Genomic DNA, 23,431 nt, shown 5'->3' with positions numbered 1-23,431 from the left:
GTATAGGTACATATACAACAAAACAAAGGTTTGTTTAATTTTTTTGTATAAAAAATAAATTTTAAAAAACAAACTGATAATTAGTATGGAGTGTGTACAATTTACTTATTGTTAATAATGTTAAATCACTTAATTTTACATATAAGGTGTATTTAATTAATAAATATGGTTTAAACAATATTTGTCCTATTTGGAACAATTATTTTGTGGTCCACTGAAAGTAAAGCCAACCTGGAGGAAATGGGACTTAATGAAATTAATTCAAGAAGTGTGAAAAGTCTATGCCATGAGGGTGGACCAAAATTATAAAACAAAAAGGATATTATATAAAATGTTCATGTTAAATATAATAATAATAAAATATTTCAGGCAAAAGAGGTGTATAAAATAAAACAACATTTTGTTCAGTACATTTGTTTAATATTTTTTGTATAAAATATATATTAGAAAATATTCCTTAACCATAAATTTTAAAAAACAATAAAATAGTCTCCGTATAAGGAAGACATAGAAAAACTTGAAAAATAATTAAAAGTATGTGATGTTTAGGTCTCAACAATTGAATTACAGTTAATGATGTTACACCAGTGATTTAAATATACATATAAAGTGTATATAATTAATAAATAAATATACAATATTTTCTCTCTCATGGTGAGCCATTTGGCAATTTATCATTAAAACAAGCAATAGAAAATAACATTTAAAATTCAAGATTACTAAAAACTAACGTTAGTTATGTGAAGATAAATATCATATTAAAGCCTTCAACAACAGAAATGGCCATTTAATGTTAGAATCACAGTATGTTCCAAAAAGTTCTCGTCAAATGGATGGATTTTAGGTTTCAGCACCATGTCATTACAAAATAAGGCTCCTTTCAACTACTGGAAAATATTACTGCATTAAATATAACACCAGGGAAATCTATCGTGCACATAAGCAACTTACGAAAATTTTGAATGTGCAATTTTGCAGGTAACGTACGGGTTTTGCAAAATTTTCGGTTGGGTCTCCATCACCCTCAATAGAAGGTCATCCAAATAATCCTCCAAATCTTTCAACTTCTTTTTTTGTTTGTCAAGTTCTAGTTGGGTGTCGCACAGCGACAAAATCAAATCCTAAAATAATAATTTAATTTAATCTTAAATCATTGAAGTTGTGTGTGGTGTACCTCTCTGGTTTTTCCTTCAAACTTCTGTAGCAACTCATTTGAGATTCTGTTGTTAATTGGTGCTACAGGCATTTCATTCTCTCCTCCTATAACAATACGTTCATGAGCATTTTGACGCTTCTCAAGTTTCGTATCTAACTCATTTTTCTCTAAAAAAACAACATGGCCGTAACTACAAATAAGGTAAAAGCATAAAATACAACATACCTTTTCTGAAATGCTTAAATTTGGAAAACATGCCTTCTTTTTCGTCCTTCTTGACTGGCTCAGGTGTTTTATTAACTTTTGCACTAATACTGTCTTCGGCGTTGGACACCTCAAGCAAATCAGCAGGATCCTCCTCTTCAATTTGTGATGATAGTTTGGATGAGTCCCAAGACCTTCTGTTTAAAGACTCGCTGCTTCCGGGTTTCAGCAGTGCTACAGACAAAATCATTAGTTTAAGTTTGGGAGTATTAAAACGACTAATATTTATTACTTTTGCTTTTGTTTCCAAACAGCTTGGACTCCCACTCGTCTTGTGCTTTTGGCTCCTGGCGAGGAGGTTTGGCCGGAGGTGAACTTACTTTCCTCGAATCCGATACGTTGTCAAGTGATGTAGTGGTTCCATTTAAGTTTTGGCTCAGAGAACTCGCCGAACTTTTGTGGGAGAGGTCGTCAAACTGTAACACGTTAAGCTGTATTATTTAATTTAATTAAAGTAATTCAACCTACATTAAAATCGTCGTCTTCGCTCACAACACCAGGATCCGCGTCATCCATAGTTTGTTTGCTCTTGAACTTGTCGAAACTGGTGTTGCTTCTGATTTTCAAACTTCCGACACTTCCAATAGAGGAACCGCCGTCGTCGAAGTCGCCGTCTTTTTTCTTTCCCCTAACCATTTTCGAACCGATTGATTTTGCGAATTTCTTTATGCCCTTGCGTTTCTCTACGCTGCCCAAGCTGAGTAGACTGCCTCCGACACTTTGGGCGACCGCCGACAGTTGCCCAATTGATGATTTATGCTTTTCTTTTTTACTCAGGTCTGTTAAACTGCCGGATTTTACAATGAAACCTATTTTTACTTCCAATCTTCCTCTTTCTTTGTGTTTAGTTTCTTTTCCTGAAAAAAAAAATACATAAAGGTGTTTTCAATTTATGATATTTTGTCCAAAACTATTTTATTTAATGTAAACTTTTAAAATAAAATTAATTTACATTTATAAAAACTACTATATTCTTTCTTTATAAAATGTTACATATACTTTTTTGAATTGAACTGGACATAAATATAGCAACTTTAATTGTAAAATGATTAAATCTGTGTTGTGTATATTTAATACATACAGGGTGTCTCAAATAGGTTAATTTTGGTTGTTACGAGTATTTTCGGACCACAATCTCAAAATTTACCAGAAATATTGTCATATCTTAAGTAATGTTAACTTAATTTGTCACATATATGTATATTTTTGTAAATTTTGATTTTTTATAACATTTTAAATGTAAATTGAAATGTGCTTTACATTTCAAATTAAAGAAATTTATAGTAGTGGTCAATATTGTAACAATTTTTAAATTGTTAATTATTTTAGTCATAACTTATTTAATGTTTAACTGTTGAAATAATATTAATTTACTATTGTCTTTTGTACAGTATCATAAAAACTGCTATATTTCTACTCTATTAGATGTTACAAATATTTTAATGTTTTGAGCTGGACATAAATATAGCAACTTGAATTTTAAAAGGGATTTTTAATTATTAAATCTGTGTTATTTAGCAATTAACAATTTATATATCATTTCTCCCTGGGAGAGACTCGACCATTTTCTGAATATACAACAAGTCCATATTTCTTCAAGGTTCTTGAATTCCTGTGATGAGTTTATTTAAATTAGTAAAATTTGTAAGTTATAAACGTGATCCCTGTCTGGAGATTGGGACGGGCAATATTAAACATCGATGCTTTAGTCTCTTAACCAATCCTTCACAATTTTGGGTTTGTGTTTGGGATCGTTTTCATGTTGAAACAAATTTATTAAGAGCATCATTTTTTCAATATATGGAAGGAAATTGTTGCTTAATATACCCTTGTACATAAATCAGTCTAAGGGGGTTTAATTGAACTTCCACCATGTTTCTCTGTGGGTATAACAAACTGTTTGTGTAGTTTTGACTCTGTAGGATGTTTAACAAAAGCAGACCCATTTTTTTATAAATTAAATTTAGACTCGTTACTAAAAAACATTTGTCCTACTGTTTTGTGATTAAATAATTATAATAAGAAAAAGACTTCTAGTAAATAATAGAATTAAATTAACAGAAAGCAATGAAAGACCATAAAGTAATTTGTTGCTATAATTTTATCCACTGAAATACAAAAAAGCAGGCAATTTTTTTTAAATAAAATTATTTATGTACATTATATTTATTCTTTAAATTTAAGTAGTAAAGCTCATAATTTATAAATTAATCAGTTGCTATAATTATGGCCACTACTGTAAATAAATATTTGAGTTAAGAAAACACATTTTTATAAATATATTGATAATCTTTAAATTAAAATAATAAGCATGAAATATTATATTTATGAAAATATAGATTATAATTTATTACATTTTTTATAATAACAAGTGAATGTCATGAATTAATAATCAATTTAAATTATATTATTAATTATAATTTAGATGTGTACTTTTTTAATTAATTAATTTAGTGCTATCACACCCATTGTAATTTTATTAATGCAGAGACTTAATTAACTGTTTGTGTAATATAAATAATTAAATTTTTCTAACGTACGTAGGTGTACTATTTTAAATAATTAATATTTGTGCGAATATTTAATTAAAGTAAACTGATGTCATAAAAATAATTTAACCTTTTTTCTAATGTATTTGACAACATAATTATAAAATTAACTAAATTGCTTTTATTATATGAAAAAGTAATTCATATATATATATATATATATATATATATACGTTAATAAAATAAGTAATACAAGAAAAATGTGTATTTTTAGCTCACACATATTTTAATCATAATTTTATGATAACATAGAAAAACGAAAAGAGAGATAAGGACCGTGACTTAACCACTAATTTCGTATGTATCAACCGCGAAAGTTGAAACATAATGTAAAATAACAATTATTTTAAACAATCAATATTAGTACGAATATTTAAATGTAAAGGTAATACATTTATATTATTTTACATACGTTAATAAAATAAGTAATACACAAAAAAGTGTATTTTTAACTTAATAATTCATATGCATATTTTAATCATAATTTTATGATAACATAGAAAAACGGAAAGTGAGATAAGGCCCGTGACTCAACGGCTAATTTCGTATGTATCAACCGCGAAAGTTGAAACATAATGCAAAATAACAACAGCCTTGCCCAGCTTGGCTGCAATAGAAAAATTACATTCTTCAACATACAATGACACTAATAGGTTGAAGGTCAAATGTGACTGAATCAGTTTGTTATTATTTCTTGATGTAAATGTGATAAGTCATTACTTCACCCAAGATTCTGATTCAATCAATGTAACAATTAAAAAAATCGTTGATGAGTCACAGTCTATAAATAAAAACAATAACTGATTACCTGGTTTGTTTTTTGATTCGAGTGTGTACCATTTGTTCTTGGGTCTTTCATATATTTCTAGACTGTTCAGAGGGATTTTGACACGGCCAAGAAATTCATCAACAAAGCTGTGGTGATAAGCCGTCAGTACTAACTCGGCTGTATTTCCCTGATCAGGTATTGGTCTGTAAAAATTATAATTACATTATGAGGCGTTATTTATGTGGGAAATAACTTACAGTTCACATTCCTCTCTCCATTCCACTGAAGGTGATGCATTCTTTTTAACTGATGTTTGATATTTAGTTTTCCCAAGCCCAATAGTAACGAAGCAGTCATTTGTGTTGTTTTTGCCTTTGGTCAATAGATCTGCGCCTCTAATAACTAAAAACAACAAAAGGAAAATATTTATTAAATCAAATATAAACAATATTAAGGTCACAAACTCACCAGTTACGTTTACATGAGTAGGCATCCACATTTTCGCAAATCGTATTGTTAATTAGTTCCAACCGTGAAGGAATGTCTAGTGAAATTACGATTAATTAGGAGATAACGCGTTAGAACAAAGATTTCACTGATCGCACTATCACAATTGTAAATAAGTCCAGTTTTACGTCCGTTACGTTGATCGAGCCCAATCGAATGCAGAAACATTTAAGTGGATCACAGGCAAATAACTGTTTTGGTGGCTCTTCTCATTTTTTTTAGGTTATTCTACCTGTAATATTCACAGATGACGTTCAACCAAATTACCGTCACTCACGATCGAAAATCGGAACGCATAGAAAGTTCTCAGACGCACACCGCACACCATTGACAGTTCAGTCACGTAAAATTCCTATGTTTTCATTTACCTTATCGTCCGTGTTTTATGTGTATGATTTGACATATGATAGATAAGAAATTTGTCAGAACTAAACCTTAATTAAACTTAAAATCGTACACAAATGTCACGTGACCGTTTTTGATTGAATTCGATTCATTTCGCGCACCGTGGCGCAAACCTTTCTACGGAATGCGACCGTGTCGTCATTCCCACGTAGATGGTTGGGTTGTTATTGTTTCGTGGAGGGAGATGATGTGATTTGAATCTAGAGAAAACCTGACTGAAACAATACTAGACAAAGAACTTTCCGACTGTCTTGAAAATTTGGACAAAACGCTTCCTTGGAACGGGCTGTGAAAGTTGATTTAGATCAAATAATAAGTTGATTATTAGTATTCACTTCTAACTTCTGAAATTTTGTCATTTTCAAATTTCTTTTAGAATCAATTTGTGCCTAAATGAATATTTTATATTAATTAGCACATTGTTTCAAGGTGACAAATTGTCGTCAATTTTTATAGCCCTCGCTTGAAAATAAGTTTCAAAATTTGTCATTTTTCTATAGAACATTGTCATAATCATTGGTAATTATTAAACCTTTCAAATTAGAAGAAAGAAGACAATTTCGTCTTCAAAATACTTCAAAGTAGATTTTGAAAATTAATTTAGATCAAATAATAAGTTGATTATTAGTATTCACTTCCAACTTCTGAAATTTTGTCATTTTCAAATTTATTTTAGAAGGAATTTGTGTCTAAATGAAAATTTTATGTTAATTAGCACAGTGTTTCAAGTTGACAAATTGCCGTCAATTTCTATAGTCCTCTCTTGATAACACGTTCTAAATTTTGTCATTTTTCTATAGAACATTGTCATAATCATTGGTAATTATTAAATCCTTCAAATTAGAAGGAAGAAGACAATTTCGACTTCAAAACACTTCAAAATTAATTTAGGTCAAATAATAAGTTGATTATTGGTATTTATTTCCACCTTTTGAAATTTTGTCATTTTCAAATTTATTTTAGAAGGAATTTGTGCCTAAATGAAAATTTTATTTTAATTAGCTCAGTGTTTCAAGTTGACAAATTGCCGTCAATTTTTATAGTCCTCGCTTGAAAATAAGTTTCAAAATTTGTCACTTTTCTATAGAACATTATCATAATTATTGGTAATTATTAAACCTTTCAAATTAGAAGAAAGAAGACAATTTCGTCTTCAAAACACTTTAAAATAGGTTTTGAAAATTAATTTAGATCAAATAATACGTTGATTATTGGTATTCATTTCCAACTTTTGTAATTTTGTCATTTTCAACTTTATTTTAGAAACAATTTGTGCCTAAATGAAAATTTTATATTAATTAGCTCTGTGTTTCAAGTTACCGTGAATTTTTATACTCCTCGCTTGAAAACACGTTCCAAAATTTGTCACTTTTCTATAGAACATTATCATAATCATTGGTAATTATTAAACCTTTCAAATTAAAAGAAAGAAGACCATTTCGTGTTAAACACACTTCAAAATAGGTTTTGAAAATTAATTTAGATCAAACATATTGATTATTGGCTTTCATTTCCAATATCTGAAATTTTGTCATTTGCAAATTTCTTTTAGAATCAATTTGTATCTAAATAAAAATTTTATGTTGTTATCAATTTTTGTGGTCCTCATTTGAAAAAACATTCCAAATTTTTTAATTATTTTCCTGCAAAACATTAAACCTTTACAATTTGGAACAAAAAAGATCTTTTTGTCTTCAAAATTTGAACAAAATGTTTCTTTGGAATTAATTTAAATTGATTCGGCTTCAATTTAAATTGTTAAAATTTTGCAATAATTTATAATTCCTTTAGAAATAATTTGCATTTATATGAATATTTTACATTCATAAGATGTTTTGCATTGCGTTGAATTTTTATATCAACTTTTGTGGCCCTCATTTAATTTACCATCAATTCCTAAAACATTCATGACTAGCTTGTCATTAACTTATCTACAGAATGATATCATAATCTCTGGTTATTGTTAAACCTTTACAACTATTGTTATTATCAATATATTGATAACTGTGACTAATATGCAAGGTAATTTTTTGTTTAACATTAACGTCTTCTGTGATTATTATGTTCCACGGATATTTATATACAAGTTTATGCGAGTTGGATGATTTATACAATTGTAGATAATAATTATATTGATAAGTAATTTCATCTAAGTAACATAGACGTTTCAGTTTGGAATAAACAGTATTTTTATATTTCTTGTTAACTTAGGCATTTACTTGACAAATACAATAAGTTTTTAAGTTAAATTACATCGATTTTTGTATTTTTTGTTAAAAGGTTGGTTGGTATTTTAAAGGTATACTATTCTTCGTGAAGGGTGAACGTAAACAAATAAAACACAATATTCTGAATATATGATTTTTATTTATGAAAGTCTCTGTACCCATAAACTCTTCTTAAACTATACTTTGAAAACTGACAACAATCAAACACAAAATGGCATCAACAAATAGTCCTAAATAAAATATTAAACAAATATAACAAAAAATATTTTTTTGGAAATTAAATTACTCTGTCCAAAAAATACGTTATTAAAACTATCAAACTTCAAACAACATTCCAATTAAAATATATATTTTTTTAAAAAGTCGAAAATATGAATGTATGTATTTTTAGTCATTTACTGCTTTTTATATACAAAAAATAAGTGGTCTGATATTAGCTTATATATTTTAAAAGTATTCTATAATACCAAACACTACAGAAACACTCAATAAATATACCTTACACTAATTTTTCAAGTTTCTCACATAATAATATGTACGCTCGTAAACGTTCATACAATATCTACTGCATACATATACTTATGATTGAACAAAATAAGGTATGTTTTTTATAATACAAAAAATGAATAAATGATAACTTAACTCTAAAACCATATTTATTAATATCAATACAATAATAGAAAATACAATGCTTATTATTAAGTTGTCACAGCCTAATTATATTTTACTGTATTTATATTTCAAATTTATGATCCCAGTAACAAAAAATCTCGTGCCATGTATTAATTTTGAGTGGAAATCGACGAATTTTGGGCTAGGCTGCACGTTATACTTTAAACATTAAAATTCAGAAAAGCCTTTCCAGTGTCCCAAGTCGATTGAATCAGAAGCAACTATTTTGTTTGGTTGAATCGAAAAAAATCTATTATATAAATATAATCTATGTATCACTCGGCGTATTAGGCAGTGTTCGAATTGTATTGTGGCTTGCCACTGGATTTGCTGTCAATATTTTGGTGTTTGGTTTGCGTTAACAGTGTCTTAAACCTAAAATCACATAGTCAAATGTTAAAACGGATAAATGCACAAATGGTTTACCGAACAAAAAATCCATTTGTAACGGTTGTAGGCACTCGTGTGGACGTTTAAACCAAAATGTACATTTTTTAATGTTCCTGTAAAAAAGAGAAGTACTTGAGGTAGCATCATTTTGTGTTTTATTCGTATTTAACCCAAAACGCGAGGACTTCTCCGGAGAATTTGTTACTGGGATAATAAATTGAGGGTAGATGTCATGTGCGATTGTTTCTTTTAAAATCCTTAATTTGACGTTAACAGGTTACTGTATTAAAACAAAATAAAATAAATGGTGTCGAGACCAATGGGTAAGTTTGGGAAAGACACACATTGACGTTTTTTTTTTCAACAAAAATTTCTTTGGTATTATCTATTTAAAGAATGTAGGTCTAAATGAGATCAGAACAATTTTTATCAACTTTAAATTTATATCGTTTCCAATGTGAATTCTTCCCACTCTAAAAACATCCAAAGAACGTTATAAACGTTGACGACACACAATAAGTAGACAATGTACGTAACGTTCCTTGAATTAGTCAATTTTCCAGGATAACATGTTCGAACCCTCCCTTGAATTTTGCAGGAATTCAAGAGAAATGAAGCCGTTCAACTAAAATTATCAAAGAATATATATAATATATATGTGATGAATAGTACACGCTATATAAACACAAAATAAAAACAAATAAAACATCCCATTCAGTCTAGATGGGAATAAAATTAGATTCAGTACTACATAAGACATAAGCGTATTATATAAAAACTTATATGCTAAAGTAAAAAAACTCTGTCGCACTTCACAAATCGAATAGAAAGCAAAAATGATCGATTACTCGATGCCGCGGGCCCCATCGATTGGCATGGTGTGCAAAACCTCGTCTAAAAGCTGCAACGCCCGGTGAAGATGCACCTCTATCCAGCAGGGAGTCTGCTTAATCGACTGTCGATGATAGTCTGGTCCCCAGCCCTTCACGAAGCTCAATCGCAGTATGCACAGTCTCCTTAAATCGTCCACACCAATGCCGGTCGATGCGGATAGACCTGATGTGACAAACACAATTGTTCATAAAGGCACAGATTCACACAGCCTTCAAATGAAATGTGAATTAATGGGGTACTTACTGATGGCGGGAGCAATTCCTCCAACTGAGTGCGGTCCAGGAATGTGCCCGGCGACGGCAGCAGCCTGAGCCGCGGCGGCCGCTTGGGCAGTTGCTGCCTGTGATGTCATTTGGTGGTGACATTGTCGTAAATCGAAAACCTACACAAATTAAACTGTGTCATATTTGTCTCTTCTGTTAAAACACAGGTGACTATCAACGGAGTAGAAATTTAACAATAATGTTGATATTTTATTTGTTTGTGTGAAACAGAAAAATAGAAATAAAAAATAGATGATGGCATTTGGCAATTTTGTGGTGAAATTTTCAGAGATAGAGACTTTTTACAATCTCACTGTATATTCTATTGCTTTGGAAAAAGGGAAGAACATAGATAAATATAATACAGAAGATCTGTTGCTCAATATTTCAGCTATTGAACGTGAAAGCCTCAAGAGAAGAAAATCAAAAATACAGGGTGATTCAACGATGTTATTCTGAAATTAGATAAAGAACTAAAAGGTACATCAAAAGTTTCAGATTGAAATTTCGTTTAGTTTTTTGTAAACCTCTGAGAATTGATTATTGGAATTACCCTGAATATTCCATTTACATTTTATTAAAAAAAAAAAAATTTGTATTTTAGCTTCTTGTTTGTGAAAGAGAAGAATAAATTTAAAACACGAAAGTTCATTCGTCTATGAATTTTAGTAATAAAAAGGACAAACACTTCAAAACAAAATTATATTTAACAAAAAAAGTGTTTATCAATAAAAATTGATCAGTTAGACATTATATTTTTTATTAATTAAATTCCCTGTAAACCTCTAAGAATCAGTTAGGGGAATTATCCTGAATATGCTGTTTATATTTCATAAAAAAAATTATATTTTTTGTATAAAATCAGCTATATTATTATTAAAATTTTATTTCTCATACAAAATAATTACATAAATTTGTTTTTTAAACAATTTGTATCTAGCTTCTTGTTTGTGAAAGAGAAGAATAAATTTAAAACTCGAAAGTTCATTCACTTATGAATTTTAGTAACAAAAAGGACAAACTTGAAAACAAAATTATATTTAACAAAAAAAAGTGTTTATTAATAAAAATTTATTAGTTAGAAATTATATCTTTTATTAATTTAGTTCTCTGTAAACCTCTCAGAATCAGTTAGGGGAATTATCCTGAATATTCCATTTATATTTTATAAAAAAATTATATTTTTTTTTATAAAATCAGCTATATTATTATTAAAATTTTATTTCTCATACAAAATAATTACATAAATTTGTTTTTTAAACGTTTGTGAAACAATTTGTATTTTAATTTCTTGTTTGTGAAAGAGAAGAATAAATTTAAAACACGAAAGTTCATTCATTCATTATGAATTTTAGTAACAAAAAGAACAAATACTTGAAAACAAAATTATATTTAACAAAAAAAGTGTTCATTAATAAAAATTTATCAGTTGGAAATTGTATTTTTTATTAATTAAGTTCCCTATAAACCTCTAAGAATCAGTTAGGGGAATAACCCTGAATATTCCATTTATATTTTATAAAAAATTATATTTTTTGTATAAAAGCTATATTACTATTAAAATAATTATATAAATTTGTTTTTTAAATTTTTTTGAAACAATTTATACTTCAGGTTTGCCAAGGAGGAGAATAAATTTAAAACACGAAAATTCCTTCATTCATTAAATTTAGTAACAAAATGGACAAAATTATATTTTACAAAATTCTATCATTTAGAAACTATATATTTTAGATTTAAGATTAGAGTAAATTTTTGTTTACTCACACTGATGTCAAAGAAGAAAATAAACTCAGGATGAACAACAAATTTATAAAATCAACACTTACGTATGTAGATGAGTATTCTCAGAGACAATTATATCTCATTAAAAACATTGTTACATTGATATCACCACCATAATATTTAAACACAATCTTTTTATATAGGTTACACTGAAGGACTATTAATTTATATTAAGTAGTCTCATGTTTAGAGTAAAAAGTGTCCTTGCACTTGATGGTACTCACCTTGATGTAAGCAGCCGGATAAATTTTGTGTACTGCATCTCCGGGTTGCCGTCCAGCTTCCCTGTCCAGATAGTAGCTCTGAACGAATACTGAATGGTCACTCAGACATCGCAGCCACACATCACCCTCTCCCTGCAAGTCTAGCTGCACACCTTTCCCGATGTGCAGCCGGGCCCTCTCGCTCTGGTCGGTCCGGTGCACGTTGCTCAAGGCGCCGAGACAAAATCGATTGCCGCCCGACGGATCCACGTAGCCGTCGATCGTCACGTTCGGACAGTTCGATGGCACCTTGAACGTCTCACCCACTTGGGTGTCCAGCTCGAAGTAAGCCACGGAGCACCAGTATTCGGGGGCGGGCTGCGTCGACAGCAGGCCGCCTGCAATGTTCACCTCCGTGCTCATCTGGTTCGTGGCCGCCGAGTGGTTGCTCCCTGGAAACAGACACACGCATGTTATGCAGTTCCGGTACTCGGTGTTAAAATCGTCGCTGGCTTTACATTATTTTATTATATTCAGTTGCACGTCGTTCTATAAATAGAATTATTAATATTATTAAGCTGTTCTGTCTGTTGGTGCAATTTTAGCCACTTGCTGTTCCTTTCTTTTGAGGGCACCAATTGCCACTGATAAAAATGACACGTGCGTATAGAGGATGCAACCAAAACTACTACTGAGTGTGTCAACTTACAATAATTGTTGTGGTGGACCCTCTGTTCGGGTGGCTGCATCGACTGGGTGTAGGTCAGGGTGTTCGAACCTGTCCAAGTACCGCCAGCTCCGGTGAACGTCTGTCCCATCGTGGCCGTAGGCTGACTGCCCGACACGGAACCATTGTTCGTGGCCACACTCGGATTCGGCGAGTTGTTGAAGCCGTTTTGCTGCATGTGAGGCGACACAGGAGAGTTGTTGCCTGCATAAACACCACGGTGTTACCCTCATATAAAACATCAACATCAACTCACACTCACCAATATTCTGAGGCATTGCGTCGGGTGTAGGTCTGTCCTGAACGCCCGGATTCTGGGCGGCGTTGTAGAACTGGGCTTGGTTGTTGTGTGTGGGTGGCGCCACGTGCAGGGGTGTTCCCGTGTTCGTCTGCTGGTTACTCATGCCGGTTTGCACGCTATTTTGATTATTGTGACCTGAAATTGGGCACATCTAAAGCTCGTCCAGGTTCACTATGGTGCTGCATTTAATCGCTGGTTACTCAACTAAAATACACTACGAAGTCCCACTGGCGAAACTTAGGTCTGACATTCGATACGCAACCGACTGATTCGATTGATTTCGAAGAATCGTATTTATACTGACATTCGATATACTTATAATAACAAAATTATAAATGTATTCGTGTGTTATGACCGTTGTATCGTATCAGTGGGATCAAACTAAAAAATACAAAATAAATCTTACAAGGCAAATGAATATGTGGCAACCAATTTGATCTTGAACATGCTTCTGGTCCCCCCTCAATTTTTGGTACAGTAGGTGGTCCCAAGACTGCTCTATTTGTTGTATTATATATTCCCGGATCACCTACCACAACAACGAGAAAAAAACATGCATAACTCAAAGTTTCGAAAAATTAAGCGAAAAATTGACCAATGATACACAACAAATCGTACACAAAAGCTCATAAATAAAGTTTTCACGTTCTGTATTTTGCATTTCAATAAAGAAATTCGTGATTTAATGCAATAATTTATCTTTGTTTTTTAAACACTCAGCTGGATTAGGAACAGAGGTCAAAAATACTCCTAGTATCATATTAGTGGTTCTTCTAATTTATTTAGGTGTCAGAAGAGGTAAGTGAGAAAAATTGGCAATTCTCTCCTTGTACGCAACGCAAATGGGTCTTTTACAGATCGTATTGTTACATGTGATAAAAAATGGTTGATTACGACAATTTTTTGTCAGTCTGGACAACGGGTTGAAGGTGAATATGAACTTCTTGAGACAATTGAAAAGATGTTCTGCTTTTTCCTGAAAAAGCAAGATCAAAAGTCGACTTGGAGACTCAAATGAAGGTTCGAAATGTTAAATAGAAAGTTCTACTTTATCCAACAAAAAGAACAAAATTGAAAACAAAATTATATTTAACAAAAAAGTGTTTATTAATAAAAATTTGTCAGCTAGAAATTATATTTTTTATTAATTTAGTTCTTTGTAAACCTCTAAGAATTAGTTAGGGGAATTACCATGAATATTTCATTTATATTTTATAAAAAAGATGTATTTTTATATAAAATCAGCTATATTATTATTAAAACTTTAATTTTTTATACAAAATAATTACTAAAACTTGTTTTTTAAACGTTTTTGAAACAATTTATATTTCAGCTTCAGGCAAAGGAGACGAAAATTCATTCATTAATTTTAGTTCTACTTTATCCACCATATAGTCCAGATATTTCTCCATATGAATATTATTTATTTTTCCGTTGCCCAACTTCTTTTCATAGGGAAAGGTAAAAATTGAGTTCAATCTTTTCTTCAGTCCCAAGAACTTTTTTTCTTGGCATGATTTTACTTGTGGAACGTTGGCAAAAACTTATTATTTTACAGATAGTTAAACATTAAAAACGTTACTTTATTCCGGTTATATGTATTGTTTAATTATTTGTAGAATAAATTAAATTAAATAAAGCTATTAAAATTAATTAAAATATTAATATTATATTTACCTTGTTAAATAAACAAATTATTGCGTATAAATCATTAACTTTTTTGAAATGCAATATACCAATGAATCTAATGAATAATATTTCACTGTCACACTTCAAAAAATTATTACAGCAATTATAAATAATAAATTTAAACATAGAGGTACAAAGTTATTATATTTGAATAAATAAAATAGTTGTAGTGTTTGTGTGACGGTCTCTTCTTTATACAGGGTGATTCAACTAACTTATTCATTACAAGTTTATGGAAAACAGGAAATTTTTCTAAGAATTATAACTTGACTGAACACCAATCGAAAATTTTTTTAATGTTGAATTTAATTATGTTAAAAAATACATGGTGTTCCACTGAAAATAATACAATATATAATAATATACAGGGTGTTCTATTGAAAATAAGTTGAATGAATTACGAAAGTAGTTCAGGTCAAGTTGTAATTGTTATAAAAATTACAAATCAATACCTTTTCCATTCTCCACAGACTTCTAATGAGATAAGTAAGGTGAATCACCCTATATGAAGCTTTTTGTCTATTGTAACATTGAATAATAATTTTTACATAATAAATGGTAAAATAATAAATATAATATTAAATTACAAATGAGGAACGTTCATTCAGTACCACACATCTTCAAAACTAAAAATTCTTTTGATAATTGTTTTGTATTTTCTTAATTTTTCATTCTTAATGACAACAATAAACGATAGTTATTTCATCTTATTTCATTTATAAAAAGCACTATTTTGTCAAATGAATTTGTTGACGAAAACTATTTTTTAAAACTAAAACTATAATTTTTAATCAGTACATCAGAAATAAAAAATCACAATATATCATTATATTTAAACAAAACCAGATACTAAGTTAATTTTCTTTAGTATTAGTATGTAATGTATTTTTTTGATGATTTTTGGCCTCTGAGTAGATTTTCGAATAAACTTCGAATGTGAGTTTTGAATGAACCTCCTTCCGTTACCAAGTCACATCTTGTACCTCAGTTTATCCACTACAAAAGGTGTGAAACCTTTTAAACGTCTCAACCTACATCAAAGAAAAAAAACATAAGTAAAACCATCAACAAATAAGCCACTTACTCGGCGGTGAGGGATGTAACGCTGTAAGAGGAAAGTTTTGTTGTGGCGGGTGGTGCTGTATGGTCTGTGACACCCCCATCCCCAACTCCCCGTCCACATCCATGCTGCTGCCCGGCACCGGCCCAGCCGTATACTCATCCTTAACCATCCTCGGCGTACCGGCCTGTAAAGTCAGTCCAGACAAATCGATGCCCGGCGACACCACCCTCTCGTAATGGTACGGATTCACGCATACTGAGTCGCACTTCAGGTCGAACGCGAACTGACAGTATTTTACGTGTTTTAGTTCGTTCTTGTGGAGGTCGGGCCAGCGCCATATCCTCGCGTAAATCACGTGAGGGAAACCCTTGCGACCGGCCACCTGCAGACGTCCGTCCAAGGTGCGTTGTATGGTAACGCATTTGCTTTGGTGGGCGCCACTTGTCGTTATGGCAGTAATCAGCGAGTCCAATTCGTCGCGTTTCTCTTTCAGCTTCTTGACGAGGGACTCGATCGCTCGTTTAGCGAAGCCCTCACTCTCGCCACCTTGCCGGTGGCACATCAAACTGTGGACTATGCTCAAGCATGCGTCAGCCGATGAGGGAGCGTTTGCCGATAAGCCAGACATTTCTCGACCTGTGAACAAATTGGGGGTTTACGTTGAAATTTTGCAGGATGATTGCAAGCACTTACAAGCAGCCAAAGCGACAAGTTACAACTATACATTATTAGTATGAGGGAAACCAACTTGAGGGATCTTGGTGGTTGTCATTGTGAGGCCACAGCAGCCACCTGAATATGTTGGTTGCCCTTACACTATTTCTTATCTTCAGGTACCACTTCTTAACTGATGCATTGTGTGAACAAGCTAATGGAAAGTGTTGACTAACTAAATACTAATTCTTAAGTATTGAGTTGCTTAGGCTGAATAATTGATTGAACATTATTCGTGTGAGGGAAAGTATTATGCTGTAGGTGGTGTTTTGGTTGCCCTTACAGTGTTTATTATCTTCTTCAGGTATCACGTCCTAAACTGGAACATTTTGTGGACCTTTTAATGAAGAGTAATGTCTAATTGGATGCTACGTACTAAGTTGTTGAGACTACTGAGTATTACAAACACAGAATATTGGAGACAAATCATACCTAATCAATATTAGGATTGCCTGTTGACAACTTAACAATTAATGGTTGATTCTGGCACAGTCATGTCCTCAATTTCATCAAAAGGCAGTTATTTATGTTAACCCATATGTTAATGACGGATGGAATTCATGTACCACGTTATGAACAGATTCTAATCAAAATATAAGTATTACAATGGTGGCCAATATTGAAAATTAAGAATTAAGAGTGCTCTCGAAAAATGGGTTAAAGTGTTAATAAAAAAATACTCAATTGAAAAAACAATGATAAAATGTCTTAGCAAAATAATTTCTTTTATAGACAAATAAATTGGAAGAATTAGTAAATGAATTCCTTGTTTTCTAGGCAAATAAAAAATGAATGAATTGTCTCCATTAAAACACCAAAAACCATCAAATTTGGATTCAATTTAAGTAGAAATTATTTTGATTTAGGAACAAAATGAATAATTGTAGAAATAATAATAAATAATTAAATTGACTAAAGGTGTGTAATTCCTAATTAACATTAAATAATGATGTATGCTATTTCTCTGACCACCACAAGTAAAAAGCAATACAATAAGAAGTCATAGTAAGCTTATAAAATATGATTAGTTAATATGAAATTTCTGAACTCATGTCCTTGTTCACTATTGTGAATATAATGGGCAAAATTAATTAAATGTCAGTATGGGTTAGCTGGTAATAATTAAATCTGCAAATCTACAATAAGAATTAATGGTCAGCATGTAATAAATTTATTAATTTATGTTTGTTAATATTTCATTCATTGCGAATGTTTTTGTATACATTGTATTTATAAGAAATATGTTCATATATTATTTTACCAAGAGTTCATTAATTTTACATACTAACTATTAATTAATTTTCTAGTTTTTTATATTTAGTGGCCCTTTATTACTTTCATTTAACTGACTTTACCTATTAATTATTTTATCTGACCATTTATAAAACAGTCCATAAAACTGAAATGGTAAAGTAATAAAACTGGCATGTGTGGACTATAAAATTATGATGGTTTCAACAATATAGTGTAACTTTCAATTATTGAATTATATTTTGCTAAATAATCAGATATATTTAATTAGAATTTTTGTTTCTAGTTCACCCAATATTAATGTTTTTGCACCAAACTAAAATATGTTTTGTCTGACTGATTATTGTAACATAAATGTATCAAATTTCTTCACAAATTTAATTTACCAATAAGAAAGACCTATCACATTAAAAAACAACAACAAAAGTGTTTGTATTTATGGAATTATCTTAATTGCTTCAAGATTAAGGCAAATGTTTTAGAACCAGTTGTTTAAATCGAAAGATTATTGTTTCAAAAATAAAACCACTAGAATTCTAGAATACGTTCAATAAAACCACCCATATTTTTATCAAATTGTAAACACAACCAATGTAAAAATAAAATCTTGTTACTTATATACTTCACTTAATTTTGTTTACTGCGCATGATGACGTATTTGAATATAAATAGGTGGAACAATTATTATATTACTGAAGAATTCAATAATTTTTTTACAATATACAATACATAATATATAAATTAGGTATTGATTTAATATTATTTTCTAACATATTTTTTAAATTTTTCTAATTTATTTCCACAATAGGATTAAACAAAAAAATACTTAAACAAGCCCGAATGTTTCTAATTACAACAATTAAAGGAGGAGGACTTAATCAATATTTTAAATCGACATTGGCATCGATTTTCTATTTGTTTCGACGTCCCTGATAAAAATCAGCTTGTATCGAGACTGAAATTCAATTATTTGGCAGCGATCACCGAAACATTTTTATTGCGGACTAAAAACCCGTTGGCACTACAATCTATTCTTGAGGTATATTCTATCAAAGTTTCTGCACTAATTTAAATCCAATTTTACACCGATTTAAATCGTAGACATCTGTAAGCAATCTGAAAATCTTTCATTGAGAGTTGGCTATTAAAGATGCATGCCAAATGTAGGGACCACTTCAAATATTATGTTTTATATGTAAATACTCGAATATTTTATTGTATTTTGAAGTTCTACTACTAATTGTAATAGGATTTAGTTCAATATGACAAAGTGCCACAGTAAAATCCCATCATAAAACTCTGTACCTGGACACAGAATTTTGAAGCCAAATGTGGGACCCACTTGAAAAAATACGCTTTGTGTGTAAATACTCAAATAGTCATTCAATTTCAAATTCGATAATCATAAAACGCTGTACCTGGACACAAATCGAATAATTCCAACATCAATCATCAACTTTCAATGACTAAAAAAATTAATCAGCAGTGTTTTCACCTTAACTGCTAAAACATCAACACCCAATGCTTATACTGTTTGATTTATTAATTATTTTGTTATTATATGAAGTGATTTAAGTGATTTATTCAGTAATAAATAAATCTACACCACTAGTAATAATCGTTAGAGACGTTTATTGTATTTCAATTATGCTGGACCTAAGAATCCAATTTAAAAATGCCTTCTAATAATTTTCCTTTGCTTTTTATGGGTACCCTACTCTAATTTTTTTATTATATAAATTAACAGGAAATCTTTTGATTCCCATTTTAGTACTTCAGTACAACTTAGTTTATTTATCTTTTAAATAATGAAATGGAATTTGATTTTTTTTCATTTGTATGTATGATCATTCTATTGTATTATAATGAGATATCAATATTAACAGTACCAGAAATCCTATTACAACCTTGAAAACACAGAAATTACGATAGTGTATTAAATTATAAGTGAAATTTGTAATAGTACTAAATTGATATGGTAAACAATTAGGAAAATTATATCTAATGATCTCTATCATCTATTTTAACCAAATTAAGAACATTTTTATACAGAACATAAGTGAAATTTGTAATAATACTAAATTGATATGGTAAACAATTAGGAAAATTATATCTAATGGTCTCTATCATCTATTTTAACCAAATTAAGAACATTTTTATACACATATTGAGTTGTTTCAGCTAGTTTCATACACAATAAAGAAAAACTTACACAATTGTCCTGACAATTTCAGATAATATCAAAGAAAATTGGTCTTAACATGTAAAAAATTTTCTATACAACTGAAAAACCTTTATACTTGAATGTTACTTTCCAAAAAATTAACAACTTTCAAGCTAATATACAGTGTGGCCCATATGGCCCTCATAAAATTTGTATTCTGACAATTTTTTTCAATTGTAAAGTATGTGTAGTTATAGACAAATTGTCTCGTTTTTTTGGCCCAAAACCAAAATCTACAGAGTAACTTTTTAGGCATGAAAATTGAAGAAATCACATTAGCCTATTTTTTATAGCTAATCTAACACACCACTGGATTAAGCACACCCCGAAATGGGTATATACCAATTTTCATTAAAAAATTATGTATAATTTTGGGCGACACTGTATATTTTAAAGTTTTATTAATATTTATCTGTTAATTTTCAATATTACACAAAAACGTACTAAATATAAGCATAGAAATGCAATATGAAAATCAAAGGAATACATTTGTTCGTACAGTGTTTCACATTTACAAAATTGACAATTAGAGCCTCCAGTTCATTCGTAGTGTATAAAATACTTACTTAAAAATATAATACTATTTAACAAACAAATGAGAAATTATCCAATAAAAATTTTAGGTTAGGTACGAATTTTTGTAGTCACATATAAATATTGTAATATTGTACAATGTTGTGCAAATAAAAGCAAAACAGAGATTTTATTAATTGTTAAATGTCAGCGCTACTGTGGTATTCACACACCACCTACTTTATGTAAAAATTCAACTTTTTAACATGAAAAAAGTCCTATTTTAACTATGAAAGCATGTATTTATTACGAATGATTCATGAGTAACAAACAAGACCGACATTACTAATGTTTCAGATCCACAACAAAACTTCTCAACTCGCCCTGCAAATACACATTATTTCCCTTAATCGTCGGTAATGTTAGAGCGGTTATGTTATCGTTCGGATCCAAACATAAACAATGTGCATACCAAGTGCAGAACTAAGCTACAAAAATATTTGAACAAAAACGCTAAAAGCAAGAAAATGTAGTATGTTACTTCATACCTTGAATGTTTTCTGTTTTGACATAACCTTAATTTGGATCATTCATTAAAACAGTCCTAAAATCGTAAAATTAGTGTTATTCACATCCGACATTTTTTGCAAACAATCACAATTATATAAAATTATTATAAACCATTATTTGATACATTCCCCCCACCGTCAAATGTCACTATCAAATCAATAATAGAAGTTTATTTATATAATTAAATATTCACCTTCTTGCGGAGTCGTGTTCGTGTATGCATGGGCACCAGCCGATATTCCTACCATTATGGATATTTTAAACAAAACAATAATTTACACAAAGTTACTTGCGCCAAATTTTTAGCTTGGGTCCACAGTCAAATACTTCAACACTATACTAAGGTATACACACACAACCATCTGAACGGACTACGTAGTGAATGCACGAAATGTCGAACGCTCGAAATGTCCGATACGCGAAACGGAAATATGCGAGGGCTTCCGAGTCGATGTCACATGTGCGCGGCGGTAACTCATGCGCATGCTCATCGATGAACGTGCAGCTGAGACGGCCTACGGGAATTTAATTTTCAAATCATTTAACATTAACCTCCAGTTATTCATATTCAGGGATCGAATATTATAAATAATGACACGTTCACTTTGCAGCAAAATTTCAATTGGTACATAAATATTAACTAATTAATTAATTAATATTATTATTAATTTTTAGGTGTAAATGAATATTTTACAATAAAAAATGTATGAAATACCAAGTATTTTATATATTTTAATTTTAAGAGGCATTCGAAGTAATATGAACAACAGGTTTTCTATGGATCAATCCATAGATAATATATCAAACAGTCGTAACATGCATGTTATCCTCACAGGAGTAATTTAAAACAGTAAATGTGTCAAAGATATCACTGAAAGTTTATATTCACAACTTAAAATTATAATTCTAATGTATTAAACATATTTAACAAGCATTGAAGATCTTAATTAAATAGTGGAAATTAAAAAAATGTAAATGTGACAAAGACATCATGGGTGTAAAGTGAATGAATATGGACATTAATTAAAACTATTTAATTTTTAGAAAGAATTTGAATGTTATATTATTATGATGATGTGAAAGCCTTAATTTATTTAAATAATGAAAAATAAAATATGTAACTAAAAAACTTCATCTATTACCAAATAGGTGAATAAACAGTTTACCCTTAACAAAGTTTGTTATTTAATGTAATAGTTCTAGTTAGATTTATTTATAAACTTAGTATTACTGTTCATAGGTAATTATCCAAAATGGAAATAATAAATATTTTAATAGCTTATCATACTTTTTTGTTATTCATATTAAAGGAGTTTTATTGAGATTGATTATTATAAGTGGTTGGTTAAACATAGAGAACAGTATTACAGTTTATCAATTATATAATAGTACTCTTACTATTACAACCATGGTGGGTTAAAATTGAAGCTGCAAAAAAGTAGTAACAGAAAATGTGAAAATAATTGATTTTATTTTGAAAGTATTTGTTTTGTTTATTAATAATTAATAACGCTGAAACACCTAAATTTTAGACCTATATTGTCGTAATATATTATGGTTAGAGCTCATTTAACAAATAATTATGCTTAAGTGCTATTTGATCCAGGATGTGAAATAAATTTTGGTTAAATTAAATTATTTGTTAAAGTTGATGTGCAAACTTAGTTTGATCATAAATTGATTGAATTTTTTATACATTAATTAAATCGTTGGATATTAAAAAAACATTTCATTTAAGTTTGTAGATAGTATACCTAATGTAGTTGAAATAATTAAAAATAGAAATTAGATAGATAATTTAAGCACTATGTAGGATAGTATTTATGAAAAATATCAGTAAAATAATGTATACTAAATTTATAAACAATTCAACTAACATACTAAAATATTTCAAATTTGTAATAATGTTTGGTATAAGATAATATTAAACAAACACTCTAAAATATCACATTTAATATTAGGTTCAAACAAATGAAATGTAAGAAGTCGGAAAGAAAGTTGTGTAAATAAGGCATAAATGTATTTCCAGAAATTCTTGTTGTTCTTTTTGTTTTTATTATTTTTTTAAAAAAGTATATATTATCTATTAATGTAGTCCATTTTAAATCCTAAGAAGATTACAATATCTGGTTGTCGATGAATAGAAGTATACAATGAAAAACTTTTAATTTTGCTGTCACTTTTTACTGACATCAAAACAAGTTCACTAATTAATACTGATTAATCTGTCATATATCATTTCCTGAAATTATACCTCAAATCTTCAGATCAATGTTTATTTCTTAGTAATCAAT

The 23,431-nt window shown here is 29.9% G+C and overlaps 2 protein-coding genes across 7 annotated transcripts; both read right to left on the bottom strand.

The window, feature by feature from the left end:
* Positions 1 to 404: 404 nt before the first annotated feature.
* Positions 405 to 5,738, bottom strand: LOC109598073 (rab11 family-interacting protein 2). 4 transcript variants are annotated; one of them, XM_020013887.2, is made up of 9 exons: positions 5,207 to 5,738; positions 4,996 to 5,140; positions 4,778 to 4,941; positions 1,889 to 2,277; positions 1,653 to 1,836; positions 1,382 to 1,594; positions 1,175 to 1,260; positions 952 to 1,121; positions 405 to 900 (listed from the first exon to the last, which is right to left on the bottom strand). In XM_020013887.2, the coding sequence occupies exons 1-9, from the start codon at positions 5,235 to 5,237 to the stop codon at positions 885 to 887; spliced, it is 1,398 nt and encodes a 465-aa protein (XP_019869446.1). In that variant the 5' UTR covers positions 5,238 to 5,738; the 3' UTR covers positions 405 to 884. The 4 variants fall into 4 exon arrangements, with proteins under 4 accessions (XP_019869446.1, XP_019869443.1, XP_019869445.1 ...); XM_020013884.2 differs by having other exon boundaries at positions 1,175 to 1,323; positions 5,207 to 5,735; XM_020013886.2 differs by having other exon boundaries at positions 405 to 884; positions 1,175 to 1,323; positions 5,207 to 5,735.
* Positions 5,739 to 7,997: 2,259 nt separating this feature from the next.
* On the bottom strand, positions 7,998 to 21,505 carry LOC109598093 (mothers against decapentaplegic homolog 4). Of its 3 annotated transcripts, XM_020013925.2 has the most exons (9): positions 21,331 to 21,489; positions 21,116 to 21,171; positions 15,887 to 16,501; positions 13,520 to 13,642; positions 13,075 to 13,248; positions 12,795 to 13,016; positions 12,107 to 12,537; positions 10,078 to 10,216; positions 7,998 to 9,996 (listed from the first exon to the last, which is right to left on the bottom strand). In XM_020013925.2, the coding sequence occupies exons 3-9, from the start codon at positions 16,491 to 16,493 to the stop codon at positions 9,785 to 9,787; spliced, it is 1,908 nt and encodes a 635-aa protein (XP_019869484.1). In that variant the 5' UTR covers positions 16,494 to 16,501; positions 21,116 to 21,171; positions 21,331 to 21,489; the 3' UTR covers positions 7,998 to 9,784. The 3 variants fall into 3 exon arrangements, with proteins under 3 accessions (XP_019869484.1, XP_019869485.2, XP_049826287.1); XM_020013926.2 differs by lacking the exon at positions 21,116 to 21,171 and having other exon boundaries at positions 21,331 to 21,493; XM_049970330.1 differs by lacking the exons at positions 13,520 to 13,642; positions 21,116 to 21,171 and having other exon boundaries at positions 21,331 to 21,505.
* Between the last annotated feature and the right edge of the window lie 1,926 nt (positions 21,506 to 23,431).

This window comes from Aethina tumida, chromosome 1 (assembly GCF_024364675.1).
Source record: "Aethina tumida isolate Nest 87 chromosome 1, icAetTumi1.1, whole genome shotgun sequence".
Classification (NCBI taxonomy): Eukaryota; Metazoa; Arthropoda; class Insecta; order Coleoptera; family Nitidulidae; genus Aethina; species Aethina tumida.
Note: the sequence above shows the minus strand (reverse complement) of the source record. Positions and strands in the feature narration are given on the sequence as shown.

Excerpts from the sequence above, each read along its gene's own strand:
- LOC109598073 (XM_020013884.2), bottom strand. The coding sequence starts at position 5,237 with ATGTGGATGCCTACTCATGTAAACGTAACTG. Across the intron at positions 5,141-5,206 it reads TACTCATGTAAACGTAACTG|TTATTAGAGGCGCAGATCTA; the intron begins GTGAGTTTGTGA and ends TGTTGTTTTTAG. Across the intron at positions 1,324-1,381 it reads ATTTAAGCATTTCAGAAAAG|AGAAAAATGAGTTAGATACG; the intron begins GTATGTTGTATT and ends TTGTTTTTTTAG.
- LOC109598093 (XM_020013926.2), bottom strand. The coding sequence starts at position 21,385 with ATGGTAGGAATATCGGCTGGTGCCCATGCATACACGAACACGACTCCG. Across the intron at positions 12,538-12,794 it reads GGTCCACCACAACAATTATT|GGAGCAACCACTCGGCGGCC; the intron begins GTAAGTTGACAC and ends GTCTGTTTCCAG. Across the intron at positions 10,217-12,106 it reads ATCCGGCTGCTTACATCAAG|GTTTTCGATTTACGACAATG; the intron begins GTGAGTACCATC and ends TAATTTGTGTAG.